We start from the raw sequence: 14,125 nt of genomic DNA, 5'->3' as shown, positions 1-14,125 counted from the left end.
ACAAGGTTTGAACAAAATACTCCAATTCCAAAAAAAGGCAAATATAGGTTTAATGCCAGTCATCCAAAATTGACATTAGTCTCTTAATATAAGGCAAAAATAGTAATTTTCTTTTATTTTTTAACCTACATGAAGTACAGTCAGCAATAGTTGCTCTATAGAATATGCATCATCGAGATCTAAAAGCAAGATCAGCAGAGAATGCTGACTCATGCACTGTAAGATCTTCTCAACATAGTGACAACTCCATAGCAAACTCTGGAAAAGTGTCTGGGTTAAGGACTGGATTAATGCTGCAGAGTGGTTTTGTTAAATGTGTGTATAATTTAGTTCTCATGCACCACAATCACATGTCCATGTTATAGCTATTTAGCACAAATAGTATTTCTTGCAGATCTAAGGGTGTGTCAATATATATTAAACCATAGAAAATGCCATAAAATACTCTATGCAATCTTTAAGCATATGTCTTCAATATAATTGTATTTACATATTTTTATGAACTTATAATATGTAATAAGTCAATGAAGACATTTTTACAACGTTTATTAGATTATGAATTTATAAATTCCAGGACTCAGAGGCACATAGTTTAAAAGGCCAAGAACACCAAAACGAATTAACTCACAGAAATCAGAATATTTATGGACGTAACACCAGTAAAAAATAAAAATCACATCCAGACTAAAAGCAACACTTCTTAAGAGTCATCCTTCAAAGTTAGCATAATAAAAAGTTCTCATTTCCCTCAAAGAAAAATAATTCATCCCACCTACCAAGCTAGAAAAACCTATTTACAGTTGTACTTTTTGATCAGAAGTATCATTAAGTTGTGTAATACAGCCACGTCTATTCTGCCATTAGAATTTAACATTTCTTTTAAAGTATAGTTGTATTTACAAACGCATAAATATTGTAACTCTGATCTTCATTAAGGTTTGAATGAAAACAGGTTATTAAGTCACAATACAAACATGTTAGTGGAAAAGTAGGTGCATTTCAGTATCATTCTCAAAGAATAGGAAGCCAATACTTCTGATAAAGCTCAAGTTCATCAATGAGACCAGGGTTTTTAAGTTATGTTAATGAAGATTAAACCTCTTCTGTGTTAATTCTTTACATTGGTTTCTTCAGTCAACTTTCACTACGCTGTATATTTTGGTTACAAACCAAAAGCATGCAAAGAATCCAATTGTCCCTAAAAGAGAAAAAAAAATTACATTTTAGAATACTGACACAGGAGACATTAATTTCTCTCTGTAGTTTATAACTCAGGATGTATGTATATGTGATCTGCTGTCCTTAGTCTTCAGTACATCAATCAGATCAAATAATGGAAAGTTACAGACAGTACCTGGCCCTTAAAGGCATCAACTACTCTATAACCTATCTCATTATTTTCAGGACCATAGAACAGATCACGTGGCAGACTCTAGTTGTAAGATGTTTCTGTGTTACTTGTCTTACATATTTGTTCTTGTTGTTCCAGTATGCTGCAGTCCCACTTCCTTCACATTGCTCCATTTCACCCTTTCTCAGTGACTACTCACACACACTTTATCTGATCTGCTCAGCTGTCAGAATATTGTTATTATGTTTAATAAACCATTTAAACTAACAGCATCAAAGAGAGTCCCCATTATTTAGTAATACTTTAAGGTCTTGGAAAACTAGAGCACTACCTTTATGTCTCCATAGACTGAGTTAATACAAATTTCAAACCACAGTGTAGTTACTACCCAGCTTGTAGTCCTACTGAAAACATGTGTGTTGCATACCTTAACAATAAATACTACTGAAATACTTACGTCAAAACATACACACAAATTTGAACTAAAATTTATTTCCCTGATAACTTATCATCCTTCTAGCAGAATAAAAACTGCTTCATCCCTTCTCTTTGTCTAACTCCAAAAGAAACTTAACAAAAATATTATTTTGAATGTGAAATAGTTAATATAGTTGGGCTTTGTTAATCTAACTGGATTATATCAAAATTCAGTCTCAATCAGAATGATATTGGATTAAACAATATAAGCTCAGAACACCTGTTACAGGAACCTTAATTTCCCACAAAAACTAGGACAGGAATAAAGCCCTGAAGATTATCTGATTTTTGTCCAAGTACCTCTTCTAAAATCATATCCTTAACTTACACAAGTATCAAGGGAGTTCTTTAGAAGAAAAAACCTTCCTTTATTTTAGATCAGATAAGAGGGACAACAAAAGTTGTGTGGTAACTCATTCTCTATGAAAGCTTGAAAGGACCCATGAATGATATCATGGTAATTTTTTTTCACTTTACGCTTGCTAAGCTACTGATGTTTAAGTGACTCATTTACGATGATACGTAGTTGTGACCCAGCTGTGAATCAAAGATTTGTCATGTAGCTCCTGGTATTCTGCCTGCTGAGTCTGATCAATGACCTGGAATGCAGTATGGATGCAAGTGCCTGAAGCATGTGTTACACCGACATAGCAGCAGGGCACCGTCAAAACCCTGCCTCCCGATCCTGACAATTTTTAACAGATGAGTAAGCAGGAGCAGAATAGTTTTAATACAACAATTATGACTTTTTCTTTTTAGCTTTTTGATCATCCTGACATGGGAAGTCAGTTGCCTTTGGGAGCAGTTTTTGCTAAATTGTTAATAGGTTCTTTTGTTTAAAAAAATGGAGAAGAACTGCCTGTCCCTTACCCTGCACCTCTGATTTCTTCTGTAAAACCTTATCTCAGAGCACTTCAGTAAATCTCAGAGAACTGAGCATATCTGGTTTTACATTCATATCAACCTAAATGGACAAAATTATCCTTAAATCTTAAGAAACAGGATTATTTCCCCAAATTAAAAGGTAATTTGCACTTAATCTTGTGGGAAGTAGATAAAAAAATTGTTAAGCACATAGTGTTTTACAATTCTGTGTGATTAACTTCACATGTATCCTCCCCTAATTTCAACATAGAAACTGAAAATTTAAAAAACCAAGAGCATACAGGCTCTGAAAACTTAGTTCTAGTTGCACAGGACGACTTACATTTCCACTGTCCCAATTACAAACAAATGACCACCACAAAAAGCAACTGAAAGGGGCTGAGAATAAACCACGTCTTCTTTGCATATTTGTGAACCTACCCTAAAAATCTGCTGGCAGGTGCTGCACAGCCACTTGGTCAACTGAAAATGAACACATGAGCAAAAGAAAAGGGGGATGCACTGGACACATCTTAATGCCTCTAGACAATGTCATGTGACATGACTGACTTGAAAGAGTAAAGGCAAAAAAAGGAAATTATATGGATATCTGAGGTGCAGAAAGGCAGCTAACGCAAATCTCAGCACAGAAGATTATTGTAAATCCCCTTTATCTTGAATGAATCCACTCCAGAATTACTGCATGCATCCAAAGTAAACAGAGTGAACAAAGGAGACAGGGTAAACACAATTCTGGTTTTGGGCAAAACTGTTCACTGTTACAGGCAGACTTGCTGAACATCTGTTGGAAATGCTGGTGAAACTAAATTAATTGACCTTACACTTATGTAAGGCCTAATTATTTTCCACGCTACTTTGTAAGTTTGCACTGCATTTAAAATTGATCTGCATACAGCAGTACACATTCATTTCTAGCTGAACAACCATGCATCCTAGGATTTTTTAGTTCGATGAGACTATCTGTACACCCAGAGCAGAAGTAAAGGTTAAGAGAAAAGCAGGGTGAGAAAGAAGGAAAAGTGAGCAAGGAAGGCAGAATCTCTGATCTATAAATTCAGAATGACTTGTAAACTGGTACAGAAATGTGAATAAAAGTAGAGATGTATAAATTACAAACTATCTGCAAGCAATGCCAAAACACATTAGACTGACTTAAAATGAAGGCTGGAAGATAAAACTAACCACTTTTGGGACACAGCTTGATCACTTTTCAATGAGATTATATAATGCACTCAAGTCCCATTTCTTCCTTTTAACAGGCAATGACCCAAGAAAATCCTTGCAGGCCATTGCTCTTGTTCACCATCATCTGCATTCAGTCATAGTGCGCAAACAGCTTCAGTATTTCCTTAGCTGAAGTGGAAATGTCTTTGAACTATTCGGTTACACTTAAAATGAACATCATTCTCAGTTCTTTTCTCTTTTCTCACTATTTTTGTTCTCTTATGCTAAGTGGAAATGAAAATTCTACTTAATAGAGTGAGATCTGTATTAAAAGCTCTGATGACAAGCCTTTTGTAGTCTAGGAGGCCTCAAAATATAGTGTCTATACATATATATGTATCAAAGCCTTTGGAATCATTAAGAGTTATCATCAGCCTGAAATTATCTAAACCACTGATCAGTTCAAAGTAGTTTCAGAAGTATTGCTCTGTAGGGTAGACTATACAAGGATGGACTGCATTCTGCCTGGAACAGAATACAGAATTTTTAAGATTTTTTTTGAGGCGTTGGCAGTTCCTGCCTTCTTGCATCAGTTTAAAAGGAGACTTCTTCCATTTTCACTGCCATTTTTCCACCCTCAACAAGGGCTATTTGTGTCTGACTGCAGACAACAATGGAACATTTTGTGACCTCATCTCAATTACTGAAGAGGAAATTGAAATGCAGCACCTATGACAGATGTTTTTCCAAACACTCACAGTGAAGATTACAAGGTTCTGACATGACTGATACAAAAAATGTTAGAGAAATTCTGTCTGCTTCCCATGCCACTTCAATGCAATTGGGATAAAGGTAAATACGTTCTGGAAGAGAGCAAATTTAAAAAAAAAAAAAAAAAAAAAAGAAGCATTCTTTGTCAACTTTTACTCCTCTCTCTTTCTTCTACCTATTCCATAAAATCTGTTTTTATCTTGACACCATAACTTTATACTTGATTACGTGTGATTTGAAGTGTGCTTCTCCAAAGACAACCAATTTAAAAAACAGAGTTTGTCATATGATTTTCATAAGAATGATATCTGGAAAAGTATTTATCACATATTTGTAGACCTAATGACAGGCCACACCTCAAATTAGCAGTAGTTTTGCCTCATCCTTACTTATGTCTTTCACTGAAATTTGTAATCACATAGTTGCAATATGCTACACAACTACCTGGAAAAAAATCGAAGGCATACATAAGTTTATAATTCTGCATCAAGATCAGTTTTGTGACAGATTCTACTGTGCAAAACTAAAGGCATATTCAAAATTTAAAATTAAGGTTCAGTACACTTACCTGTGAAAAGGAAGAAGATCAAAACCATAATCATGGTATAACCGAAATATAAAATGGTGCTAGCTGTTCCTGTGATTTGCAGTTTAGAAAAGAAATAATGTATTGCATATATTAGGAAATAAACTGCAGTGAAACCACTAGTGAGAAATGAACGCCACTGCCAGTGATAGTCCTAGAAGGAGTGAGGAAAAAATACAAACGTATAAGCAATATTGCATACACCTCTAGCCCACTGACCCTACTAGTAAATGCAGAGCTACTTTTTCTCTTATGACTTTATCCAAGAGTAAGTTTTGTAGGGTTTTTTATCTACAGGGAGAAAAACTGTATATAATCAATACTGCTTTAATTACACCATTCAAAATTCCAGATAAAGATCAATAGCAAACTGACAAAATACTAAAACCCCAAATAAACCAGATGTACTTATTTCCAGCCACAGAGAGTTTTTTTTTCCCAAGGCTGGGCATGTCCAAAATGGACTCTGATTGAACAAAATTAATGGATTAGTTTAGCACCTTCAGAAAACAGGGAGTGAGAATCTAAAGATGTCGTATCTGACTCACCAATACCCAGTGCAGGGTTTGTTACAAGTTTTGCCAAAAGTAGCCTGCTTCACTTTTTAAAGACATGGTTTAAGTACATCTCATCAAGTAATAGTGTTCATGTTGAATTCTGGAATACTTATTTTCAATTACAAAAGCATTAAAACTTTTTTAAGCATTCTTAAAACGTTATCAGGTTTGAAAACATAAGAAGTACTTCCTACCTCTGCACATAGATGGAAGTAGCAGAGTAATATTGTAGCCTCGGAACATGTAATAACCAAAATAATGAATACCAGAAACAGGAAGCCAAACATGTAATACATCTGGTGGGACCTATAAAAGGGAGTTTAAAAAATCATTTAAATGGCCATTGTGCTATTATTATTTCTTCATACGTAGTAACATCACCTTCACCTTAAGTATTTCCCCTTCCTTTTGAAATACTGTCAATTGTGCAGCCATACAATTGCCTAATTTATTTTCTAACTAAACAATAAGAACCTTTGCAGCTCAGTCTAAAAACACTGAGAAAGCAAGGCCAAAGCATGCCCCTGGTTGTGATTTTAGAGAGAGAAATGACTAGACATAATGTTGAAATCACAGTTCCAGTGAAGTCAGTGTGACCTCTTCCACTGACTTCAGCAGAACCTGGATTTCACCTCACATTTCAATCAAAGGGGCAGAGCTCCAAAATAACAAGAAATGTCAAATGCTGTAGCTGTCTGTGTTGGGTAGAGGCACCTATTCAAGGTTCAGAAACAGTTTAACAAGATCCAATAACTAAATTGTGCCAGAAGGAAGACAAATTCCTCACAGTAGATTAGTTTGTCAGTGAGCTCACATCAAAGTTCACTTATACTGGACTAGTATTCAGTGCTTTATTTTTTAAAATAATTACTCTCCTAGGTAGGTTTTTTTTTTTACGATTTCCCAAGAATTTGTTCTTGGCTCTTTTTTCTTCTCCCAAGAGTAGTAATACTTTTCTAGTCTAGTAACAACCACCAAAAAAATCTCAAGTTTATTTTAATAAACTTTACTACTGTCAAGTTACATGCCATATACCAGCTTCAGAGCCACTTCCACATGAAGTCAGTAGAGTAGGATGAGAAAACAGCAAACTATCTGAATATAGTATGTCAGCTGTAAATTGCTAAGCATATCACAGCCACCTCTCTACGCAGGAACTGAGTATTTTTGAAACAACAAAATATTAAAAAGATGTTAGCATTTAAATTTTATTGAATCAGTATTATGGTAACCCTGCATCCTCAAAAATTCTGGCAAAGCATATGGAAGAAAAACCTTCACAAAGAAATTACCACTTTTTATGACAGAGAAAACTCAAATTATGGTGAACTTACCAAATACTATTGAGAATAAAGAACAACTGTATAAAGATACATCCAAAAGGAAGAATCCCTCCCATGATAATGCCAGGTAGTGGCTTTGTATAGAATGATTGCTCAGGAATCTGACGAGGAATTTGGTTTGTGCGAACAGGGTGTTCAATAGCCTTTAAACAAAGATAACAAACAGTTAAATAAATAAAATGTCAAACTACAGCACTACCTTTTTGCTTTCTCTTTGTAATGGGTGGTGGCAAAAAGTCTACTCTTTGTTTTGAGCATGTGCATACCAGCTACACTACATTTGCTTTTGCTCCCAGCTCAGCTACCAACACTTGCTTGGCAAACTCACTAAAAGACAGCTCTTACTGAAAACATAGTGACATATTTCTGACTTCCCTTTTAATGTTTGCCTCTCTATCATCTGTTACAGAGTCTGAGCTGATTTACCACATTTCAGCTGGGATAGTGGTGGTGCAGACTCCTGCTTTCCCCTTCTAAAAATTCCTGCATGTCATTTTTCAGCATTTACTTCAAGAATCACACTAGGATAAATTTACTGAAAGGATTCAATCTGGCAATTCAATCCTAATTTAAGGCACATGCATAGATCAGCATGGTGGGAGAAAACAATGTAAGGCATTGTAAGATACATGCCTACTATGCATCTTCCTCCTTTCATAAAGATTACATCAAAAGCATCAATAGATACTTCCTTTCTGATTTGATTTTCAAGTTTTTGTGACACCTACCACATTGCCTTATTAGCTTATCAAATCTTCCTTCCTTAAAAGAAGATGTACACACCAGTACAATGCAGGGGAACTTGATGGAATTTCAATACAGTTATCAGAAAAAACTCATTGAATTCTGGTTAAGAAAAACAGGGTAACTATACAACTGACTTTAAAAGAGCCTACTAAGACAACATTCTCTGAAGGTATTACAGGAGATCTACAGGGAGATGGAACCCTGGCTTCCTGTGCAGGAGAAAACCCACAAATGTATCTGCACGTATATAGAAATTTGTTTGTGGGGTTAAAAACCAGTAAACTGGTTTTTAAGAAAAAAAATCTCATTATTTAATGATTTGGTCACCAAATTGTGAAATGTTTGGTCACAAAGAGCCCTCATAAGAATATGTAAAATTGATTGGTTTAGGAGTAAATCCCAATTAATGTCTGTCAATCAGAGATAACCATTTACAGAACGATTACGCAAACAGATTTCACAGAACTCCAGCAATCTGATCAGGAAACATCCTCAGTGTAGAGGGCACACAGGAACAAGAAATACACAATGAAACCCAAAAATGCATAATTTGCTTTCTCTTATGCTTGCTGGGTCAAGTATTTGTTTTAATATATGAAAAAGATGCTAATTAAAATTAAAATGCTCAAATCACTGATTTATCTGTAGCGGTCATTCAATTAAATACAATGATAACCCAAATCGTAGCAGAGAAGTATCACTGCCACCAGCCATGTATCAAAGCCTTGGAATACCAAGACTGGATATCTAATGCATTTCTAAAGTAACTGAACAGAACTGGAGCCAACAGTGCAACTAACTTAGGTGCTACCTCAGTCATGGCCTATACAGAGAAAAATATTTGTGTATGTACATGTATGTATACACTTAAAAAACAACTTCTCAGAAACACTTACGTTTTTCTTAAACCCAAAATAGGCACCAATAAACGTCAGCGGTACAGATATGCAAAACCAGAGTGCCAAAATAGCAACCAAAGTACCAAACGGAATAGCTGCTGAAGAGCCTTCTCCCCAGAGAATGAGGTTCATGATAAAAAAATCCGCAAACACAATTCTGAAAAACACACAGCACACTTAGGAGCACAGAAATACTTCTTAACATTTAGTAACGTTGACAAAACAATGGCACTGTTTTAGCACAAACCTCCGCTAAAACCAAATGACACACACAAAATATGAAAACGAAGAGATCAGACAAGCAATTCTTTGTTAATCTAGTGGGACTGAACTCCAGCAGGAGCTGACGTTCCAACTAAGCTGTTTCAAATATATGCTTGTCTTAACCACACTTCAGGGTAAGACTGCTTGCTGTGATTAAGTGGAAAAAATTATCAGAGTGGTTATATATTATATGACACTATGTAAGACCGACTACCGTGTGGTCAGAGAAACAGCCCGAAGAATAAAAGAAAACAATGAAAAAGTGGGCCTGAAACTTACTACTATCATAAAGCTTCTTCCTAATCAACCTTTTCATGTAGTGAGAGTAAACAAATGCTTACAAAAAAAAAAAATCTAAGGATGATAGGCCACTAACATCTTTGTCAAAAGCACCATGATACTCTTGTAGCTTCCAGAATAAAGAGACAATGTAAGATTTACTTGTACAGGTGAAACTTAAAAAATTAGCTATGCACATCAGAGAAGCAATTTAATTCTGTTAATCAGGGCAATAGTCTCAACTTACCCAGGGCAAAGGAATGATGTCAGCAGGACATTTGTTTTCCATTTCTCACCTCCAAATGCTGTATTAAAACATTTGACAGACATTAAAACATGCATTAAACTCAACCATTAATTTTCCACTCCATTTACCTGTTATACTTAGCTTGCAAATACTCAAATAATGTGCTATCATGCCCAAATTTAAAACCATAAACTAAATCTTCAGTAATAAAATTAAATTTCCGTATCCTACTGCTTAACCACAGAATTTCAAAGCAAATAGTCTCAGACCAAGGTCAGGAAAGGTATCCAACTGAAACTGTCTCTGACCACTTCATCTACTAAAAGGAGGGAACAGATTTGCAGTATTTCTAAGTCCTTAAAAAACATTTTAAACCTGGAGTGATTAAGAAATTTAAGCTTTCTAGCATTTGACTGCAGGTTTCAGTAGGTAAAGATACATAAATATGTGAAAACCAAGCTTAACAGTTTTCTCGAAATAATTCTTGCCTATGAGTCTTACAGGAGAGTCAGAACTAACACGCTTACAGAAGTAGTGATGTTTTCTTGAGTCTTAGCAGCATTAAGCAGTGGTGATACCAAAAGACCAAAGACAGCTTTATTAACAAAATCTTTACGAATTTGCACTATGCTGATAAAAATTCTAGTCAGTATACTTTCAAATGAAAATATCCTGCTGGAGTGCAGTGAAGCTGATAATTTCATCTGAGCACTGCCATAATGACATGCTTCTTTATTTCAAGAGTCAGAAGTGATTATGGTTAGAGTGATTTTAATTAAGTTTCTATTTCTTCATAAAAACTTGGTAGAACGTGACAGCAGTTATTAAGATTAACCATTTAATTTCAATTCAGGTTTCACTTTTTAAATGCAATATTGAAAAAAACCCCCGATTTTTAAAACTAGATATCCATTTCAGTTGCATTTTGCTTTATGTCTCACATTACTTTATTTGTATACTATAAAAAAAAAACCCATTCATGTTTACATGCTCTATACAGGGTATGAACATACATATATATATATATTGTATAACACTTCCTGTTATAACAAAAATACCTCTGGATCAGTCACTCACTGTCTTAGTAGTTAAACAGAACATTCAAGTATCAACTAAGTGATTGCCAGTAAGTAAAATATGAAATATAATCATTAATAACTACATCTCCACCAAAGACACAGGATTCAATTTACCATTAATACACTACAAAATATCCTTCAAAATACATAGCATACAGCACAATATAAAGAATAATTCTATCCTCAATCATGCTCCTAGTACTAAAATTTCATTCTGCTTAAATCTAACTGGCTTGGAGATTAGGAATAGTTCACTACCACATCACTACCACTGTGTAAAAACTCCCTACAAGATACAAACTCACTTTTCCCACTGGTTTTCCCCACATGAAAATTACAAAATTGTTAGAAGAAAGAACTCCAATATCTACTGCCAGGCTGAAGTTCTGAAATAAACTCCTTCCCTAGCCCTGTACACTCAGAACTAAAGTAGTTCAAAAGATCCATCTCTCTCAGTCAAAAAACCTTTCATCTTGAGTAAGGTAATTAAAACAAGCTGTATGTGGAATGCCATGCTTCACCTTAAAATAAATCAGAGGATACAGGGGTAAACCATCTGAGGCTGGCAGACAGACAGGTCTTGAAACAAAAGCTGGGATCAGTGAGGGAAAACAGTATCAACTAACTCCTGTCAGGGGCCCAAACACTGCTGGGTTGGTTTCTACAACTACAGAACACCTAACAATCCTTCTCTCTGTGCTTCAGCCACAGTCTGATAAGCATTATTCTCCAAAAAACCTGGGAGCTAGCTAAAAAGAGGTCACAATTTCAGGCATGCAAGAACTGAGGCTCACAATTTGGGGGGGCAGGTGCGTGTTACCAAGCAATGTTGATGGCTAAAACTAAATGCAGGTTTACATTGTCCCCCCAGTTATAGGGAACAGAAGCAGAAAACTCTCTGATGTAAAGACCTTAGTACTAGTAGTATTTGATTTCACAAATACACAGCAGCAAGAGCAATTCAGGGTCTTTGGGCGTGATTACATCAAAAGCAGTGTAACTATGTTAGTGCTCTATATATGTTTTCTATAGTTAAGGTAAGTGCGTTTCTCCAAGTTGCCCTGAGGGAAGCTACAAAGAGTGCTGCAAAATAAAAATCAGTTCTGTAATGATAATTTACTTTAATGAACTTAAGCCTTGTCATTTTCAGTAACTTTTACTCACATTTGTAGAATCTGGCAGCAACATAACCGGCTGGAGTTCCAAGCAGTACCCACAAAACTACAGCACAGGTCATTAGAGCTCCCCTGTTAGCAGGTGACAAAAATCCCAGGCAAGCAAAAACTGTCAAGTAGAGATGCACAATTTTAGAAATTATGTTAGAAATTTTAGACTATATGTTTGAACATCAGTTATCTTAAAATCTGTGCATATTAAGCTGCATGTCTACTACATCAGCTCAGCTATTTCTAATGACTTTAATGAAATTTCTAGACAAAACTATACTGCTATTTTTACTAGCACCATACAGTCAGCAGTGAAAAATCACGTACACTCAACTAAATCCTCCCCACTTGACTACTTACACAGGGTAACAAAAGTCATTATTAAGATCTGTGTGCCAGAGCCTAGAAAAACTGACAACAGCATTCCTTTTCTTGGGGGCCTGAAAATATCACCATGAACCAGTTTCCAGCCAAATTCTTCTTGAGCATCTTCCTGTGAAAGAAACACACCTATTTTAATACAGTAGATTGCATCTTAAATAACCTGTTACAGCTACACATTTAACTGAAAAAAATACATTCAAAATGAATTTTAGGAACTACATTTTAGACTTACAGTGGAATCCATCTGATTGTATCTTGCAATATCTTTATGCAGTGTCCTCAACATAATCATAGCTACCATTCCAGAGAGAAAGAGGACAATCACCAGGGAATTCATAATACTGAAAAGGAAAAGAAATTAAAATCATCATTCAAACTGCAGTATAAACACTTCACTACAATAAATTTCCTTCTCACCTAAACCACTGGATGTGAGTGTGAGGCATGGATTCCAAAATATAATCCCATCTTGATGCCCACCTGATAGTTTTTTCTTCCTGAAAGAGTAAACACATGAGCTTCAGATACAGTCAGTATCCAACCTGTACATTTAAAAGTTGATGTTCATGCAAAGCAATCTTAAATCTTGTGACTAACTGAAATTTCAAGTTCCATGCCTTACATGGAATTGTTTAATAATAGCTACCTAGAAGAAATATAAGATTTGACCATAGAACCTAAACCAAAATATTTTCTGAATTTGAGCATGTGTGTCTTCTTAAGACATAAAGGCCTACCAAATTAATTTAGTTGTGCTTCCTCCCTTCAAGAACTGTATTAGCTCTTCTGGAATTGGAATGGACTAGCAGAATAATGAAAGAACATGCATTTTTAGCACATGTAAGTCCACATATCAAGAAACCAAGCTATGTTATACAGTCTCCAGCATAACACTTCACTCTCTAGATCATGCTCTGTCTAAATTATCCTTTGCTTTCATACAACCTCATTTCAGTACCAACTACCAATCCCATTGCAAACAGCTTTTGCTGCAGGACAGGTGGGGAGACAATACTACAGAACTTATGCTGTTAGTAGACGGAAGCAAATTATGCCTCCAGTCATTTCAACAGATTATACTTATTCAGAATGAACATTCATTGATCAGAAACACTTCAAAAAGGACATTTCTTTATTTTTCAGAGTAAACAAGAAAAAAGGAATAGACAGTACTAGTTAAGGTGAAGATTGCTTCAATCTTAAACAAACTATAAACACTACTATCAATTAATAAAATTGGCTAAGTGTCTGACAGGCTGTTATTTCAGTAATTTATAACATACAGAAGCAAGAGTGCTTTCCAGTAAAGCCAGGTTTTGAAAAAAACGCAGTGGCTTAAAAAATCTAGCCAAGATCATATATCTAGTTCACTGAGATAATAAAACTGTGTCTCAAAGCAAGCAACAAGTTTCTAAACCAGTTTCAATGACTCTAGGATAGAACTGTGTTTTTCCCTCATGCCTAAGCTGCCTTTTTTGTCTTCCTGAGATGACCTGATCAGCCAACACAATGATATTTCAGAAGACTACCTCCAACTAATGTAACACTGCCCACAGGACAGTAACACACACACAGCTGGGCATGTCATTTTTTTAAGGAGAAACAATAAAATAATATGAAGCTGAGGTCACTCAATTACTAACTTCTGACAGAAATACTTGCTTTTTGATATACAAATTCATTTCAGCACTGTAACTGATATAATTTCTCAAAATATAATTATATACATACATTAGTTCTCAAAATATAATTATATACTATATACATAATATAATCCCTCCTGAGTATACTTCTTATACTATTTATTGTATTTTGAACTCAGACTAACATGGAAACAGTTTGAGAAAGAGTATGAAACTTTGGGAAACAGTTTGTCCAGCAAACTCCTTTTACAGAAAAACAAAATCAAAACCCCCCTCTCTTGTT

The 14,125-nt window shown here is 35.2% G+C and overlaps 1 protein-coding gene across 1 annotated transcript in view; it reads right to left on the bottom strand.

The window, feature by feature from the left end:
• Positions 1 to 529: 529 nt before the first annotated feature.
• Positions 530 to 14,125, bottom strand: part of TM9SF2 (transmembrane 9 superfamily member 2) — a 29,934-nt gene continuing 16,338 nt past the window's right edge. Inside the window, exons 8-17 of the mRNA XM_048295872.1 lie at positions 12,617 to 12,696; positions 12,432 to 12,540; positions 12,176 to 12,308; positions 11,814 to 11,933; positions 9,571 to 9,628; positions 8,778 to 8,937; positions 7,126 to 7,277; positions 5,986 to 6,097; positions 5,217 to 5,388; positions 530 to 1,198 (exon numbers count right to left, since the gene is read on the bottom strand). Coding sequence (XP_048151829.1) covers positions 1,131 to 1,198; positions 5,217 to 5,388; positions 5,986 to 6,097; positions 7,126 to 7,277; positions 8,778 to 8,937; positions 9,571 to 9,628; positions 11,814 to 11,933; positions 12,176 to 12,308; positions 12,432 to 12,540; positions 12,617 to 12,696 — 1,164 coding nt within the window. The 3' untranslated portion in view covers positions 530 to 1,130. The remainder of the gene's footprint in view (positions 1,199 to 5,216; positions 5,389 to 5,985; positions 6,098 to 7,125; positions 7,278 to 8,777; positions 8,938 to 9,570; positions 9,629 to 11,813; positions 11,934 to 12,175; positions 12,309 to 12,431; positions 12,541 to 12,616; positions 12,697 to 14,125) is intronic.

This window comes from Corvus hawaiiensis, chromosome 2 (assembly GCF_020740725.1).
Source record: "Corvus hawaiiensis isolate bCorHaw1 chromosome 2, bCorHaw1.pri.cur, whole genome shotgun sequence".
Classification (NCBI taxonomy): domain Eukaryota; kingdom Metazoa; phylum Chordata; class Aves; order Passeriformes; family Corvidae; genus Corvus; species Corvus hawaiiensis.
The sequence above is the reverse complement of the archived record's forward strand: the minus strand, read 5'-3'. Positions and strand labels throughout refer to the sequence as shown.